The following is a 15,144-nucleotide window of genomic DNA, read 5'->3' as shown; positions in this document are numbered from 1 at the left end:
TGTGACGGAGCCAGACACAAGGCGGCTGCTAGGTGTCTCGTTGGCTAATTGAAAGGTTATTTGTCTGCTGGTCATTATTTCCTGCCAAAGACACATGGACAAACTGCCCACTTGTCACCTGTAACTCAATGTTTCCGAGGCACGGCGCGCACGGCATGTTCATGTTGCTCGGTCGGCGAAATACACGACTTTGTGAACATATGCACATAAACATAAAGCGATGCATTAAAATGACAGTGATTAACAGAATCGCTCCGCCTACCGTAGTCAGTGACGGATTTAGGAGCCCTCTGATCACTCCCGCCGTCGGTGCGTTTCTTGTTCTTGGACTTCCAAGCGTGATAGACCTTCAGGCGGCGGTGGAACTCCTCTCTGCAAGCCGCCAGCAGGTCGATGTCTGTCCACACAACATGACCACAGTGAGAAAATAGGTGATCGCAGAGTCCAAATGAAACGTAAATGGTATGATTTCCATCGCAAGTGCTCCAGAGTAGTCTCAACACTGGTTGTTTTAATGTAAAAGGTTGAAGGAACACTCAATTTAGCAAGAAAAGTGGTTCAAATCTGACTCTCTAGATAATCTCTAGTGTGGGTCGGGTTTTATAGACCCTGGATCGAATATTTCCCAAAATGCTGGATTGCATTTTTAATGTGTCCCATAAATTCATTCTTTAATGTGTCCCATAAAATCATTCTTTAAAAAAAACAGACCTCAAGTTTGTGACACTGGCTTTCTAGAAGAAATTAATATGAAATGCCGGGTAAAGTGAATTGAAAACCAAAACTCTACCTTCATAAATAGCACAGGGAAGATAAGAAATATACATTTTGCTGTCCCATTAAGCACAAAAATCTACAAAGTATAATAAGAATTCCAGGGTCTCGTCCTGTTGTGTCTTTCTTTTAAAGCAATAGAAATAAACCATTCACAGCACTCGGTTGGTGATTATTTCCTCTCACCACCAATAAAACGCATGCCGTTGAGTCGTAGCAGCTGTGGAAACATCCTCAGATTTGTCTTTTGATATTTCAGGCAAGATATCTTGTGTCCACAGTATGCATGGCTCCAGCATCAGCCTTTCATACGACAAGGCTGTTCAAAAATACATTTACGGAAATGAAACGAGAAATGACGTGAGCTGCTGGTAAATTAACGTGGGGCCCGATAACTGTAAATACTGTGTGGGTGGAGGAGGAGGAAATAGTAAAGTCATGTGTCGCACCAAGAGCTCCAGCTCCTTAATCTATTTGGAAAAGGTTTTTGATAAAAGCTACACCGATAAAGTCACGCAGAACTCGCTCAGGCTTTCTCACCACAGGAAGTATTGATGACATCTCGCAGCTCAGCGTATTTCCACTTGCTCAGGTCGTACTTTTTCACACCAGCGGCAGCTTTCGTCGCCTGCACCTGAGGGCCCCTGTAAGCAAGGACCAGTTTAACGTGGGTGTGAAAGACAGATGTGACAAGGTGGAGGTTTTTCAACGTTAAATGATCTTTTTTTTTTTTACAATCACGGCTGTGTGTTACCTTGTAAAAGAGCAGCAGAAACACAGCACTAAGAGCAAAATCCAAAGTGTAGTGAAAACTGGATCATTTCTGAGCGCAGTGCCATGTGAATTTACAATAGCAGACAAAATAGATCTTTATTAAAAGCAAGGTAGGGTTTGTCCGTACCAATGCAGCACGTTTCCACTCAACTTCAAACCATGCAAACTGCTTCTAATGCTGCAACTTGCATGGATGCCACTTTCTTTTCAAGGCTCATTTGAACACGGAGAGGCGACTCAAAAAAGGTGACGTGGTTCGCTGCTGCATCGCATGGATCTAACTGCCGCCGCAGAGTTTTTCGGCTACTTGGACGACCGCATGAAGTCTCTGCTCATGTCGGCCGTGTCTCCAGCTTCCCTGCGGAGTTAAGGCTCCTAATTCAATCACGCAAAGGATTAACCTCCTCTATTTACAGTCGGCATAGCTGCTAACGTCTCAGAGGACCGGATTACTGATCTGCGAATCATCACCCAGATTACAATTACCACCTCTAATTCATACCGACTAGAAAGATGATTCGGGATCATCTAGGAGCGCGATGGGATGAATCAGGGCTGAAGGGGGGGGGGGGGCGAAGCAGGGAATAGGCCTTTGCTTTTGGAGGGACATTGATTGACGGAGGTGGTCCGGGGCAATGCCAGCCACGGTGTACAGCTCGACTGCACGCAGGCTTTGATACATTTAAGCTCAGTGGCGTGCGCGTGTGACGGGTAATTTGACCTCCGGAGCTGCTTTGCTGCAACACATCTCCATTTAGTTTCCAAGGGGTCAGGTGACTTACAGGGTTAGTAGCAGACATCCAACATGTCCGCCGGGAGCCTGAGCCAACACTCACAAGATTACAGCCTATTGGATCAAATGTCAACTTGGGCGCACCGGAGCAGGGTTAGAGAGAACTTATCTTTGTGCACATTCAAACATACGCCTCAATGTGGACAAAGTGCACTATGAACTAAACTACTGTGCCCGTCTATTACGTAAGGATTTGGAATACAGATAGTGTTAGAAATACACAAATACACAAAAGAGTTCACATTTAAACCATAAACTAAAACATTTAACTAGATTTCCATTGTTTTTCCTCATATTTTTTTTCTTCTAATTTGCGTTGCGTTTCCTACGCTGTGAAAACACTTTGCGTAGATTAAGCATTAAGACGTCTCATTTATCTCATTTAGCGGCGGGCTAGTTAGCCTGTGGGCTAACGTTGGCTCGCTGGTACCAACATGGTTTCGTGGTAATGTTACACCGGGGACAGAAAATGAGCTTTCAGACCCGAGGATAAAGTTACACATAAAACTGTTGGTAATCAAACGTATTCTGTCCGTAACTTGGAGTAGGTAATTAGGCAATTATCTTAACAATAACGAGTGAATATAGTACCATTGGTCATCATTGTAAATATAGTATATTATATCATATATTTTAAAGCAATGGTAAGAATAATTGGAACCATGTCAGATTTATTACTATTGAGATTTATTTTTACGTTTATTAAATCGAAGTTTCTCATTCTTTTCTGGTACTTTTCCCTTTTTCCAAATTTGTTTGAGCTGATGTCACGATCATTTGAGTTGATTGAAGGGTCATTAAGATCAACTCAGCGCAGATGGGGGATGGCTCCTTATTAAGAATTGAGTGCAGCTTTGTGCTTGTCGTTCCATCGCGACGGGATGACGCCCCTTTCTGTAGGGCTCAAGAGAGTTGGAAATTGCGCAGCCAAGACGTCGTGATCCTCACTTTAACAAATTCAGCCAGAGGCGCTGGTCTTTTAGCGCTTTCAAAACTTCCACGCTGTCGTAACTTTTCTGATTGCGGGTTGGCGTTCTGATCCTTACTTGACTTAATGCAAATCTAATTTCAGCTGGGAGAAACCCTGGTCTTTAGGCCATTTTAAGACTTCTTTGCTTCTCTTCAATTCCCTGATTGGGGGTGATTCTGAGCTTTTCCCAACCAGCTGGAATGAATACTAAAGAAAACCTTTCCACTTGGTATTTGCATTAGGGCAGATCTAAGCGCTGTACGTGCAAGAGTTCATGCCCACAGACTTTATTTTATTAATTGAGCATTCATTGATTTTCATTTATTATCAAGGAGCTTTTATTTTTTTTATTTTTTTTACAGCACTAGTAACTTTTGAATCCGATTAACTCTGTGGAATCATTCACGCCAGTTTTGTGAAGACACCAAAATGTCTAATTCTCTACATAAAAACTACAGATATCTGTGATATCAACAACACATTGACTAAAATGTGATGTCACAGGAAGTTTGCTCCATGCACCACCACTTCAAAAAGGACACTTACAATCTGTATTGACTGCAGACTCGTGCAAAGCCAAATAAGATCAGTGAAACAAAAACAATACTCTGCTCATTCTGACCTATCTCTCATGATTTGTTGTGCCATCTGTGTCTTTGAGTGAACAATAATCACTCATCTGAATTGCATGTAATATGATTCATGCCATATCAAATAGTACATACAAAATGTCTAAATTTGACGTATTTCTTCAAATCAAAGGATCTTAATTTTGGCTCCGCATTGCCGGTACGATCCCGGGTTCATTTTGAGGAAGTGAGACGTATAACTATGACGGAGGACAGGACAGACGGCAAAGGGAGCGATTACTGTGTGACTATTGTTTACGTTGGGTAGACGTGGACATGGGAGGCTACAGACACCTGTGTCGATATCTTACATGGCTCTGGCCGAGGATGAAGAGATCGGAAGATCTGAAAAAAGCTCGTCACTGAGAGAAGACACAGCAACAGGAGAAGCGCAGTTACACACGCATGCTGCCCTCAAAATATATATACAGCTTTTTCTTTTTTTTTAACCGGGTGGCTGTTGTTCACTGTGTACAGAAGCATACATTTCCGGTACCTGCGCAGGCTGGCGTCCATCTGGCTCTCCTCAGTGATGAGCTCTGCTTCGCTCTGAGCTATTCTCATGGCCAGCTCTCTGTCTCTTCTCTCCTGCTCCAGCACGGTGGTGTGCTTGGCCTGCTCCGAGCGCTCAAGAGCCAACTGAATGTCCAGCTCGGCCTGCGAGACACAAACACTTAATGTGACTTTGCAAAATACACTTCGATCCGCTGATGCTGCCCTTTGGGGCAGTTCGAGCTGCGCTTTGAGCCCAGGCCTTGTTAGACAAATGTATCCAAGTTGTAGAGCTGCTCATGAAGCTGCTCATGATTTTTTTTGACGAAGATATATTTGAAACTTCAGGTCATTTTAGAAATATAATGGAACACACTTTATTATTTAGCCAATAGGCACCTGGAGGGCATACCTTTAAAAAAATAATCAGGATCATTTGTATATCTCAAATACGTTCATCACCTTTTTATAAAAAGCCACTAATGAAGTCCGCAATGGATATTTTTCTCTGAGGAGCTTTAAAATATGAATGACACTCAACTTTTATTTGACACTCAATTATTTATAATGTACAATGGTCCAATCAGCAGCTGTCACACATGTTCTGGGTAAAGCATGAAAACATATCTGAAACTGTAGCTGCTACATATAAAGCAAGCAGGTTTGTGTGTGTGATTGCGCTTCATCATCAACACCTTCCCAGTCCGCCCAGCTGCCTTCCATCACATCATCACGCTGCTCGAGCCACTCTTCCCCAGAGCGTTGTAAAACCCTTAGCGCGACACTCCTCACACGTGGCCACTGAATAGAGTTCTATTCTCAGTATATTTTGAACTGCGTCCTGAACTCGCACCTCCTAGATCATCCTCCCGGTTCTCCCCCGCCAACTTTACCAAAAAAAAAGTTTCCACAGAACTTAAATAAAATTCTCATTTGCTTAGTGAGGCGTGCGAGATGCATGGTCTATTTCACTCACATTTAATTGAGTATACTGGGGGGGGGGATGCATAAAACAACTGCAGAAGTTGTTCACACATATTCAGTGCACTACTTTTAAAACTAGGGGTAATAAATTGGAAGTCCACTGAATGAGGTACTCCTTTTAAAGAAGACTGCAAAGCAGGATGCAACAAATACAGCTAGTTGGAGAGACTTTATGGTATAAAGTTTTAAGGGAATGCTGACCTCTGACACGGCAGAAAATGGCAAAGAACACCGAGTAAAATGCCATCAAAGTCACAGAACGTTTACCGATGCAGCTTTGAGCCGAAAGCAGTGGATAAACAAACTTTGCAGAGAGTCTCGGGAGACATGTAGCTCAGGACAGCTTGGTGTCAACTTTCTCACTACCAGCACGAAAAGATGACAGCATGCAAATGTCCAAATGTCCTTCGGAGAATGAAAAGGGCATTAGATATACAGACGGTGTGATGTACGCATAACAGACGGATGACTGGATGGTCAGGAAAGGTGGAACAGTGTGTGTGTGTGTGTGTGTGTGTGTGTAAGAGAAGAAAAGGAACAGAATTACACAAACGATGTGACTAATCAGAGGAGCGTGATGAGTGAGTGACAGCAATGGAAAGAGGGTGACAAAAGGAAGCTTATTTAGGAGAAACTTGGCAGGAGGTGGAATCCTCAAGGGAACGACTCACTGGGAACCTGAACAATGTCGTGACCCAACCATTGCCCTGGGAGAATGGAAATATTAGAAGCATAACGGTTTACAGCATTCATGTGAGCCGTGGCAGTCAAAAATGACCCCATGAGACGAAATTAAATTTGCCATGAAGTTATGTAAACAGTAGGCTGTTGGTGTGCTGAAATTGTCGTGGAGAACGTTAATGGTAAATGTTGAGGTCCATGCGAAGTCACACATGGTGGAGCTTCATTCCAATTGCTTAGATTTTTGCCAATCTGGGTGCACCTGTTAACCGTTACCCAAAGGCCGCTATTGTTTTGGCCTTGTGTGTCTCTATGTGTCCTCGTGACAAACTGCCGGAGGAGTGGTTCGGAGTACTTTCCCAGGCTATTTTATTTCTGTCTGCTGACAAGTTTGGGACAATTCTCACAAAGTCTTTCAAGGTGAAGCCACGAAACCTCACAGGTCTGAGAACAAATGTTTGTGGGAAATGCAGTACCGTTCAAAGAGTCCGATAATCACAGCAAAAGCGGCAGCAGCAGTAACTAGTCAATATTTCTCTATTTCTACGAACTATCAAAATTACTTTTGAATTACTAGGCCATTAATTCACTTTTTTTTTTTTGCTTTGTAGCCATTATTTAAACAAACCCACACACTTATTTATTATATCTATATATACATATATCTTTACTTAGAAATAGGAGGAGAAACCGTAGTCAGTGAGGATTAAATTTTGTTCTGGATAGGATTAAGCCTCGAAAACCATCTTGCTTAATGAAATGTGATTTAATAATGGCAGCCGCTGCATGTGTGTAAAGCTCTTATACGAGGAAACATGAAGCATAAAAGAACTGAGGGGGCCATATGTGCACCAAAAATTAATTAAATCTACCCATTGTAATATATTGGGATTTTTTTTTCTCCAGGTGAACCTTTTAAAAATGTTCACCCTAAGCGACACAGTTTGAGCAGAACAGGGAAAAAAAAGAAAAAATCACGTGACGTCACGACCGCATGAGCTAACGGAAAACTTGGTAGTAGCAATCCTTGCTAAAATTTTTTTATTTTAATTCGACAGAAACCCTGGAGTCAGCCAGTTGTTATTTTGTTGTTGTTTTAAATTGACTCGTTTTGCGCTGACGTAGAACATTAAGTAAACAACAAACCTGTATTACTTTCTCTTCCTCATCTCTCTTTTTTCTATCCTCCTCTTCCTGCTTTCTCTTCAGCTCCATCTCTGACTTCCTAAAAGGTTTGAAGGAAAGACATTTTTTAAAATATTAAACTGGATTTGCTATCATTTCTATCGATAACCCCCCCGGGCATCATTTACAATCTTCTGTCGTCCTCCTCCCGTTTGCGTCGTTGCTCTTCCTTCTCTCTCCTCTTTTTCTCTTTGTCCATCTCCTCTTCAATGTGTTTCAGCCTTTCGCCCTCTTCCTCCTCCTGCTTTTTCTTTTGCATGGAGGAGAGCAGCTGCTCGGAGCGTTTTACCAGCCCCTGGTACTCGGTGTCAATCACTTTCCAGGTCATAACGGTGGCCTGGGGATAAAAAAAAAAAAAAAAGATCAGTGGCAGGTCTTAAAATGAGGAAATTGTTATTTTGACACTAAGAACTGTAGAGATTCTCTCAGGATGGCTCACATGCTAATCTGCAATAATTTAACTTCAATCCAAGATGGAACAACCTGGAACATGTGCAGCCTGACTCGGCACGTACTCCACCGTTACCATGGCACCATTATCTTATGTGGCAACAAGGGACATTGACTTACACCGTGACTGTCACTTGCACACTGCCGCCACACTGTTCAATTCCTTCCACCTGCTCAACAATCAGAAGAGGTCACTGTAACGTGAAGATTCCTTTGACTAACAGCGGCACAGGGAGGGGGGGGGGGGGGAACAACGTATTTTGAGGCCTGAATGACAGCCATTGGCATCCGATGCATTATTCATTCACGCTCCTGCCAGAAGCAATTTGTAAGCACTCGGAACGCAATGATTTGTCAACAGTGGGGCTGCTAATTTGCTAAGAGAGGAAGATAAAGAAGCAGGTTTGGGGTGAGGGGCAATGAAAGCCGCTTCGGCCTGGGAGCACCCTAACCATATTGTTCGATTGCATACGGATACCTTCTTAGAGTACACAATTACAAAAGGAAATGTAACACTATTGCGAAGTGAGATGTCTGGCTAGCATGTCAATATGTTTGTGAGGATTTGCTGTACCTACAGGTTCCAATAAGACCGGTGCTTATTGCTCAGGGAGATCCCTAACCAGGTTGGATCATTTTGCAAAGCAGCCTCTTCTAAGTTGCGTTATTGGAGCGCAGAGGATTTCTTCTTTGCCCGGCTCTTCCTTTTAATCTTGAGGTGATTGAAATTATTGATTCTGAGAGAAATTAATGAGAAAAGGGCACAGCGCACTTGGTAAAGGGCACAGTCTAGAAACGGGAGGCTGGTTGTGCAGGGGCGTTACAGTTGTGGATGTGGAGAAGCATATCAATCTGAGGAGGTCCGTGCTCTGATGAACATGGAAACGCGTTTTTCCGTTACTCGCACTGTGTCGTGCTCAAAGCAGCACGAGAGAGGTGAGCACAAACTTGCCTTTATCTTTGCCAGCAGAGCGTCGATGCAGGCCGCCAGCTCCTGGGCCTGTTTGGCCATCTCCTGCTTGCCTTCCTTCAGCCCGTTCACCACCTCATTGAAGCGCTCCATGTGTTTCTTCAGGTTTTGAACCTTCACCATACCGTCGATGCTGTTCAAGAGAAATGCAGACTTGAGGCATGTCTTGCACCTTGAGCCAGATACATGTGCGTCAGCAGTGTCTTCATGTTTTGAGGGCTCATAATCTACATCTAGTATTGCCGTTGAATAGTTTTTTGGGACAAACCAGTGAACCGTATGTAGCAGCGCAACATCCTAAGGGTGTTTGAGCCACAGGCCCCCCCATCCCCCACTTTCTGACAAAGTGAATGAAGGAGGTATGTGTACAGCCATGTCCAATATTGACCCTTTTTTATTTACTTTAAACCAAAAATAGAACCCTTACTATTGAGCATGTGTGCACAGTGCTATAAAACATGTTCATCATGCAGTCATACTGACATTTTACCAATCACAATTAAAATCCAATTGTAAGACGCTATCTATCACGTTAATGGCTTCTTCCACAATAACCATTTTTTAAAATACATGGTACCCAATACAGAACGACATGCAGTATGTTCTGATAGCATCATTTCTCCATAAATGACTTTCTAGATCGATTTGAACTCACAATATGTGAAAGCCATCAAAAGCCACCAAGCGTGAATCAGTTTAAATAAAAAGGCCAAAGACAGTATAGGGTGAAATAAGAAATAGGAGAGCAAATGGAAAGATGATGAATGATGAATGTGTGCGAGTTGGCCCCAGGAAGACACTCACCGTGGCTTATGCTTTTTCTTACACAACCACATGCGGACAGTTTTTTGAATCTTAATGCAGGCCAGAGCTCTGTAACTCATCTTGTTCCGAACTGTTGAAGACGGAAGGAAAAACAGAAGATTCAACAAAGATGTATTAAAAATGTTTTTACAGTAGTGACCTGTCATTTGTCGGATATTTCTCTCTCTAATAAATACCCCAAAAGGAAGCACATCCGCAATCGGCCGCTAGACTACGTATGAAGCGCCATATTGGGTAAAATTGATCAGACACAAAGAGTGCTTCTGAATATCAAAGTACACTGTGCATGCTCTCTCTCTAAAACCCACACACAGACAAATTAAACTGCGATAATATGATAAGCTGTTGAAAGAATTAATGGCCAGGGCAAGGGACATAAATATCCTCAGGTCATTTATGCAATAAATGTGTGGTCACGCATAGGCAGTGTTCTGTTATAACTCTAATCTAATTTCATTTGATGCTTTTACACAAATAAGCAGAAGCCTGGCTGCACTTTGTTAAATGGCGGTAATCAATAACTTGGTAGAGAGTGTAATGGTTCAAGGAACTACTTTTAGAGTACTTTTCGATATTGCCAAAGGCTGCTGCTTTCAATATTTCAGAGTTAATGGAAAAAAACGTGAAACAGGATTTATAGTAGCTATCAGATGTAATATAAAACTGGGAGGGAACGACAAAGCATCTTAAAAATCCTCTAATAGCTTAACTAACAAAAATAACTCGTGCTGGCCTTATCAATTCTATTCTATGTATTTGTAGTTTGTGTAAAAATCTCCTAATGGGGCCATAGCGTTACCAGTTAAACCCTACAGCAAACTATTTCTACTCTATAGTTGACCTTAAATAAATTACACAACAGGAAGCCATTTAAAACATGTTTAAATCGATACTGCTCTTTTTTCCAGTGGCTTCAACCCACGTTTGATGACAGACAGGCTGCACCACTGGATTTTCTTCCAACGGCTGCACACCAACCACTGGTTGACTTTCTGCAGCAGCTCTGCGAGGTGATCCGGGTCAGACTTCATGATCTGGTCAAACTCTGCAAACTGATGCATGCGCACAGACACAAGGAAACGAAACCGTCCTTGTAGTTTTAAAGAATGTTGAGTTTTGCGTAATGAGATTCCACATTAATAATAAATTCTGTGCACCTTTCCAGGGCGGAAGAACACTCTGGTCAGTCCAAACTTGAAGTCGTTGTCATTTAGTCCCAGAGCTTTGAACAAAGCCTGCAGAGGAACACGTTCACATTCAGTCACGCCACAAAATTCGAATGCAGTGCACGATTGTGGCCACAAGCTTTTATTTTTTATTTTTATATACAACTATTTTGGGTTTTATTATAAAGTGAAAACATATCTTCATCCATTGACGTAAGGAAACTATTGAATTGCTGTAATCCCACCTTGCAGAAGAGTCGTGGATTCAGGCGTGTCAGCTTGTCAGGCATATATTGTTTGTACATGTTGTAGAGCTCGTGGAAGGGGGCTCTGGAGGGGAAGCCCCCCTGCATCAGGTCCAACACCGACACCATTCCTAATAGAGAAAAACACACAACCAAAGAAAACAAAAGCTTTCAAAGGTGCACTACGGCCAATAAATCACAGGAACATTGTGACAATGTAAACGGGCTGAAATTTGTTCTCTGCTTTAAATCGTTGTCAGTATCTTTTTTTTTTGTGTGTGTGAGTGCAAGTGAGAATAATTCCAAATGTACAGGAGAACCGCTTAAAAGAACAATATCACTTTAAAATCACACTCTCAAAGGACATTGCAGGATGACATTAAGTGCTGTATTAATTATATGATGACAAAATACACTTTACAGTTATTGCTCTTTTATGTTTAAGCATTAACAGACTGCATTCAGAAGAGTTTGCTAATTTACCATAAAACGGTCTAAAATATTTCTATGCCAAAACAAGACAGACTGCACAGAAATACAGAGTAGTATAAGTCAAATAGCTAATGTTTTTCTAGCCATTTCTATCTGGAAAGCAGTGGGAAGAAATGTGAACATTCATAAAGTTTAAAGACTTTCTGAAAGTATGTAGTTAGAATTCTAACACGACACCATGCGATGTTTCCGTATTGCCGTAGGTGGGGTAAAGTATAAAGTGTGGATGTAACGACTTTCTACAGAAAAGGCTGATTATGTTTTTTTGGTCCCACCTGAGCACTGCAACTGGGAGAGAATCAGAGCTCCTTCAAACTTGTGGCTGACCATCTTCAGATTGGGTTTCACGCAGCGGATGAAACTTGAGCCCTATGCACACAAAGATTAATAAGTGCTTATTGATTTTGAGTCAGAAGGAAAAAAGGATTTCTAGAAAATATAAAATGGACTCACAGTACTGCGAAGCTTTTCCAGCAGCAAGTTCAGCTGGGTCTGTGTATGCAAAAAGACACGGAAAGGTTTAACAGTTATTCCACGACGTAAAAGCCACCAAGACAACATATAAAAGATGCACAAGGCAATAGAAAAATACTTGTGCATAGGATTTAAAAGGTTCAAAACAAAGTGGCTGGCACATACAATCATAGATTTGTGTGGTCCATTTACTCTTTAGAATGGGGGTAAAAAGGCACCTGGTGGTAACATTTGACTCATCTAGGTGTCGCCTGCATAATTCTGACAAGATTTGTAGTTGTTTTGCATGACATGCGCTTGTGGGAGGATGAAGCCGTTGATTAGAATAGACCCGAAAATATGTATATGTATACTACAAAATGTAGTTTGTAATCAACACAAAATAATCCCTGGCCCTTTCAATGGTATTCATGAGATGAATGTTATAATACTAAGGATGAAACTTTTCCACTGTTTATTCGCAGGTGGTTTAACATACATTACATCTAACAGATCATTTTTACAGAATATATTTATTTTAACATGTTTCCAACAGCAGAGAAAGATGACATCTAGTCCCCCTCTGAATATAACGTATTGCATCGTCTTTGTGCTTGAGTCCATGTCTGGTGTATTAGGGATTAAAGCAAAGATGCTACGTTAGAGACAGGAAGATGTGTTTAATGTACACTGCCTTCAGTGTTTTCTAAATTTTCTTTTGTACCTGAAGCTAACTTTATTGATATTTGAGTTTATTCTAAATGTTTTATACTTTTAAATTGGTAAAAAATACCAGCAAGCAGAAAATTATTAGAAATTCACATAACTAAATCTACATTTTCTTTCAAAAGAATTGAATCCCGTTTATTCAGTCTTTGAATTATTAACCATTTGTATACAAGTTGGTTGAATAAAATGCTATTTACATTTCTTTGAAAGTTCTAGACCTTAGAATATACAATAACATCATCAAATCGCTGGATAGATTTAGTGGATTCATCATAAAATAAATACAATCTGAATTAAATTATTTGAGTGTGCTATTATTACAAAGTGAAAATGTACAGGTTTTCATTGAATTCAAATTAAATAAATGCCAAGTAACTTCTGCATGTCAATCAAAACTTTAACAAAACCTCTGACCTTGAACTTGTTGCCAACGCTGATGAAGCCGAGTTTACCGGCTTTCTGCTTGCAGTCCTTGTTGGGGATTGAGTTCTCAAATAGTTCCCGAACAAATCTGTCTTTTGATTCAGACATTAAGCTCTCCAGCGACATGTGCAGAGCGTCGTTGTTCTTCTCCACAAACCGAATCTGTGCACAAACACGCAAAAACACACCTTTTATGTGCCGCCCTGTCAGATGTTTATACAGTTGGACAGAAAGCAAAGCTACCTAGAAAACTGACAAGTGGAACGATTAGTTGAGGTTTATGGTTTTTTTTATAACGTTATGAACTAATTACCACATTATCTAATGTAACTGTTAATTACAGAAGAACACATTACAATTTGAGGTACTTTTGGTGTAAAATATTCAAACACTAGTTTCTATGAATCTGAGCTTTTACTAGGATCCCTAATACTTGTGTTAAGAATTACCGTTTCATAGCAGACCGCTCCAGCAAAGTGCCTGATGATGAAGCCTTCGTCGTCCCGGAGATTCCTGTGAATGGTCAACTTGGACTTCCTGGGCACCTAAGTGGGAAAGAAACGGGAAACGAATCATATTATGAGAGAAAGCAAAAAACTCACACAGATGGATTCCTCTCCAATCCTATCCATTACTGCCTATACAACCTAATCTTGTTGTAACTACTCCACTTGAATGAGGTGGGCTGGTTTAGAGAATGAAATGTTTGTATCAATAAAGTGCACTGAAGAAAAAAAAAGCCAGAAATTGTGTAATTTATATTCTGACAAACTATAAAATGGGTAATTAATAGCAGTTTCAATATTTTTACGGGTAAGGAAACCGTAACCTTGTGTAGCTTTAAAATGCCACGTTCACAAACACGTGCCCTGAAAAATGAATTCCTGAAAAGCTAAAAGAAATGCAGCACCCAGTATTTCAAGCTACATTAGCTTCCCCACTAAGGGAAGTGTGAAAACTGTAGAGCTCACAGCACATTCAAGCACTTTAGATTAAGATGAATGTCTCTCATCCCATTACATGTACAGAGTAGTCTTTGAGTCATGACTCTCCCTGCAGTAGAGAGGGTCTGCAGCCAGTCACCCTCTAATCTCAAACTTGAATGTGTGTCAAGGCTACATTTCTAAAAGGATTTCATGCAGGCAGAGATACAGGCAGAGCAAATAACCACAGCAACAATAACAGAAGCAGGGCACGGGACTGTCGCACAACTATTAATCACAATGTCAAAACCAGGGTGCTGCTACACCGCTGCCTGGTCTAGGGAGAAAGAAATAACAAAATGATCGCTAAAGCAAAAGACAGAAGGAGAGGGAGGGAGAGCGTGACTAAGAGGTCTGACCGTCAGTCTGAAGTGGTCTTTGTGCTTGCTGTGAACAGCGAGGGCAAAGTGCTGGTCGCTGGGCTGAGGGAGACGGTTCTCTTCATCCAAAATGTCCAGGACGCCCACCAGCTTTGCCTCCACTAAGTCTGGAAACAACAGTTATGTCCAAATCAGCTGCTTTGTTATATTTTAAACAAGGTCCAGATCTACTATGTAAAGGGAAGTGAAAGTATAAGTTATATCCAAGTGCTATTGGCAAGGCCCGCAATTATTCATGATCAAACTGACATTTTGAAAGAAAACAGAACACCGTGGCCATTTTAATACATTCAATCCAATTACTTTTATTGGAAATTTCCACTGTTTGCCGTTTCTGAATGTGATCATTCAAGGCGCAAAACATGTTCATCAGGATGCTCATTTAGGCATATATCTGAATTATTCATATAGGAATATAATCCAACAGCCAAGGACCCCAGAACAACATTTGCATTGACAAGCACCTGTGCATAAATCCCGAGGATTGATGAATGAATTAATGGCCGACCCAAACGGTCATTTGCAAGTCATAAATGTTATGCGCGGCTGTCAGTTAACCTCGCACCTGAATAATCACAGCCTTTGAAATACAAATCAAACTGCTTCACCTCGATACGCTGGCTACTTCGTGCCCATTATTTCGAGGATTCGCTCGAAGGGGGAGACGCAACCAGAAACAAGGGGGTGTCATTTCGCCGGCTTCCCGTCGGACAAAAAGAGGCCACAAACGTGCCTCCTGCTGGCTC

The 15,144-nt window shown here is 41.4% G+C and overlaps 1 protein-coding gene across 1 annotated transcript in view; it reads right to left on the bottom strand.

Moving 5' to 3' along the window:
- Positions 1–15,144, bottom strand: part of myo6b (myosin VIb) — a 30,296-nt gene that overhangs the window by 2,666 nt on the left and 12,486 nt on the right. Inside the window, exons 16-31 of the mRNA XM_037486835.2 lie at positions 14,378–14,505; positions 13,485–13,580; positions 13,027–13,197; positions 11,884–11,922; positions 11,706–11,799; positions 10,939–11,069; positions 10,685–10,762; positions 10,450–10,579; positions 9,507–9,597; positions 8,685–8,835; positions 7,411–7,619; positions 7,244–7,322; positions 4,437–4,597; positions 4,252–4,302; positions 1,315–1,418; positions 263–397 (exon numbers count right to left, since the gene is read on the bottom strand). Of these exons, the coding sequence (XP_037342732.2) occupies positions 263–397; positions 1,315–1,418; positions 4,252–4,302; positions 4,437–4,597; positions 7,244–7,322; positions 7,411–7,619; positions 8,685–8,835; positions 9,507–9,597; positions 10,450–10,579; positions 10,685–10,762; positions 10,939–11,069; positions 11,706–11,799; positions 11,884–11,922; positions 13,027–13,197; positions 13,485–13,580; positions 14,378–14,505 (1,848 nt within the window). The remainder of the gene's footprint in view (positions 1–262; positions 398–1,314; positions 1,419–4,251; positions 4,303–4,436; positions 4,598–7,243; positions 7,323–7,410; positions 7,620–8,684; positions 8,836–9,506; positions 9,598–10,449; positions 10,580–10,684; positions 10,763–10,938; positions 11,070–11,705; positions 11,800–11,883; positions 11,923–13,026; positions 13,198–13,484; positions 13,581–14,377; positions 14,506–15,144) is intronic.

The sequence above is a fragment of the Pungitius pungitius genome, chromosome 14 (assembly GCF_949316345.1).
Source record: "Pungitius pungitius chromosome 14, fPunPun2.1, whole genome shotgun sequence".
Classification (NCBI taxonomy): domain Eukaryota; kingdom Metazoa; phylum Chordata; class Actinopteri; order Perciformes; family Gasterosteidae; genus Pungitius; species Pungitius pungitius.
Note: the sequence above shows the minus strand (reverse complement) of the source record. Positions and strands in the feature narration are given on the sequence as shown.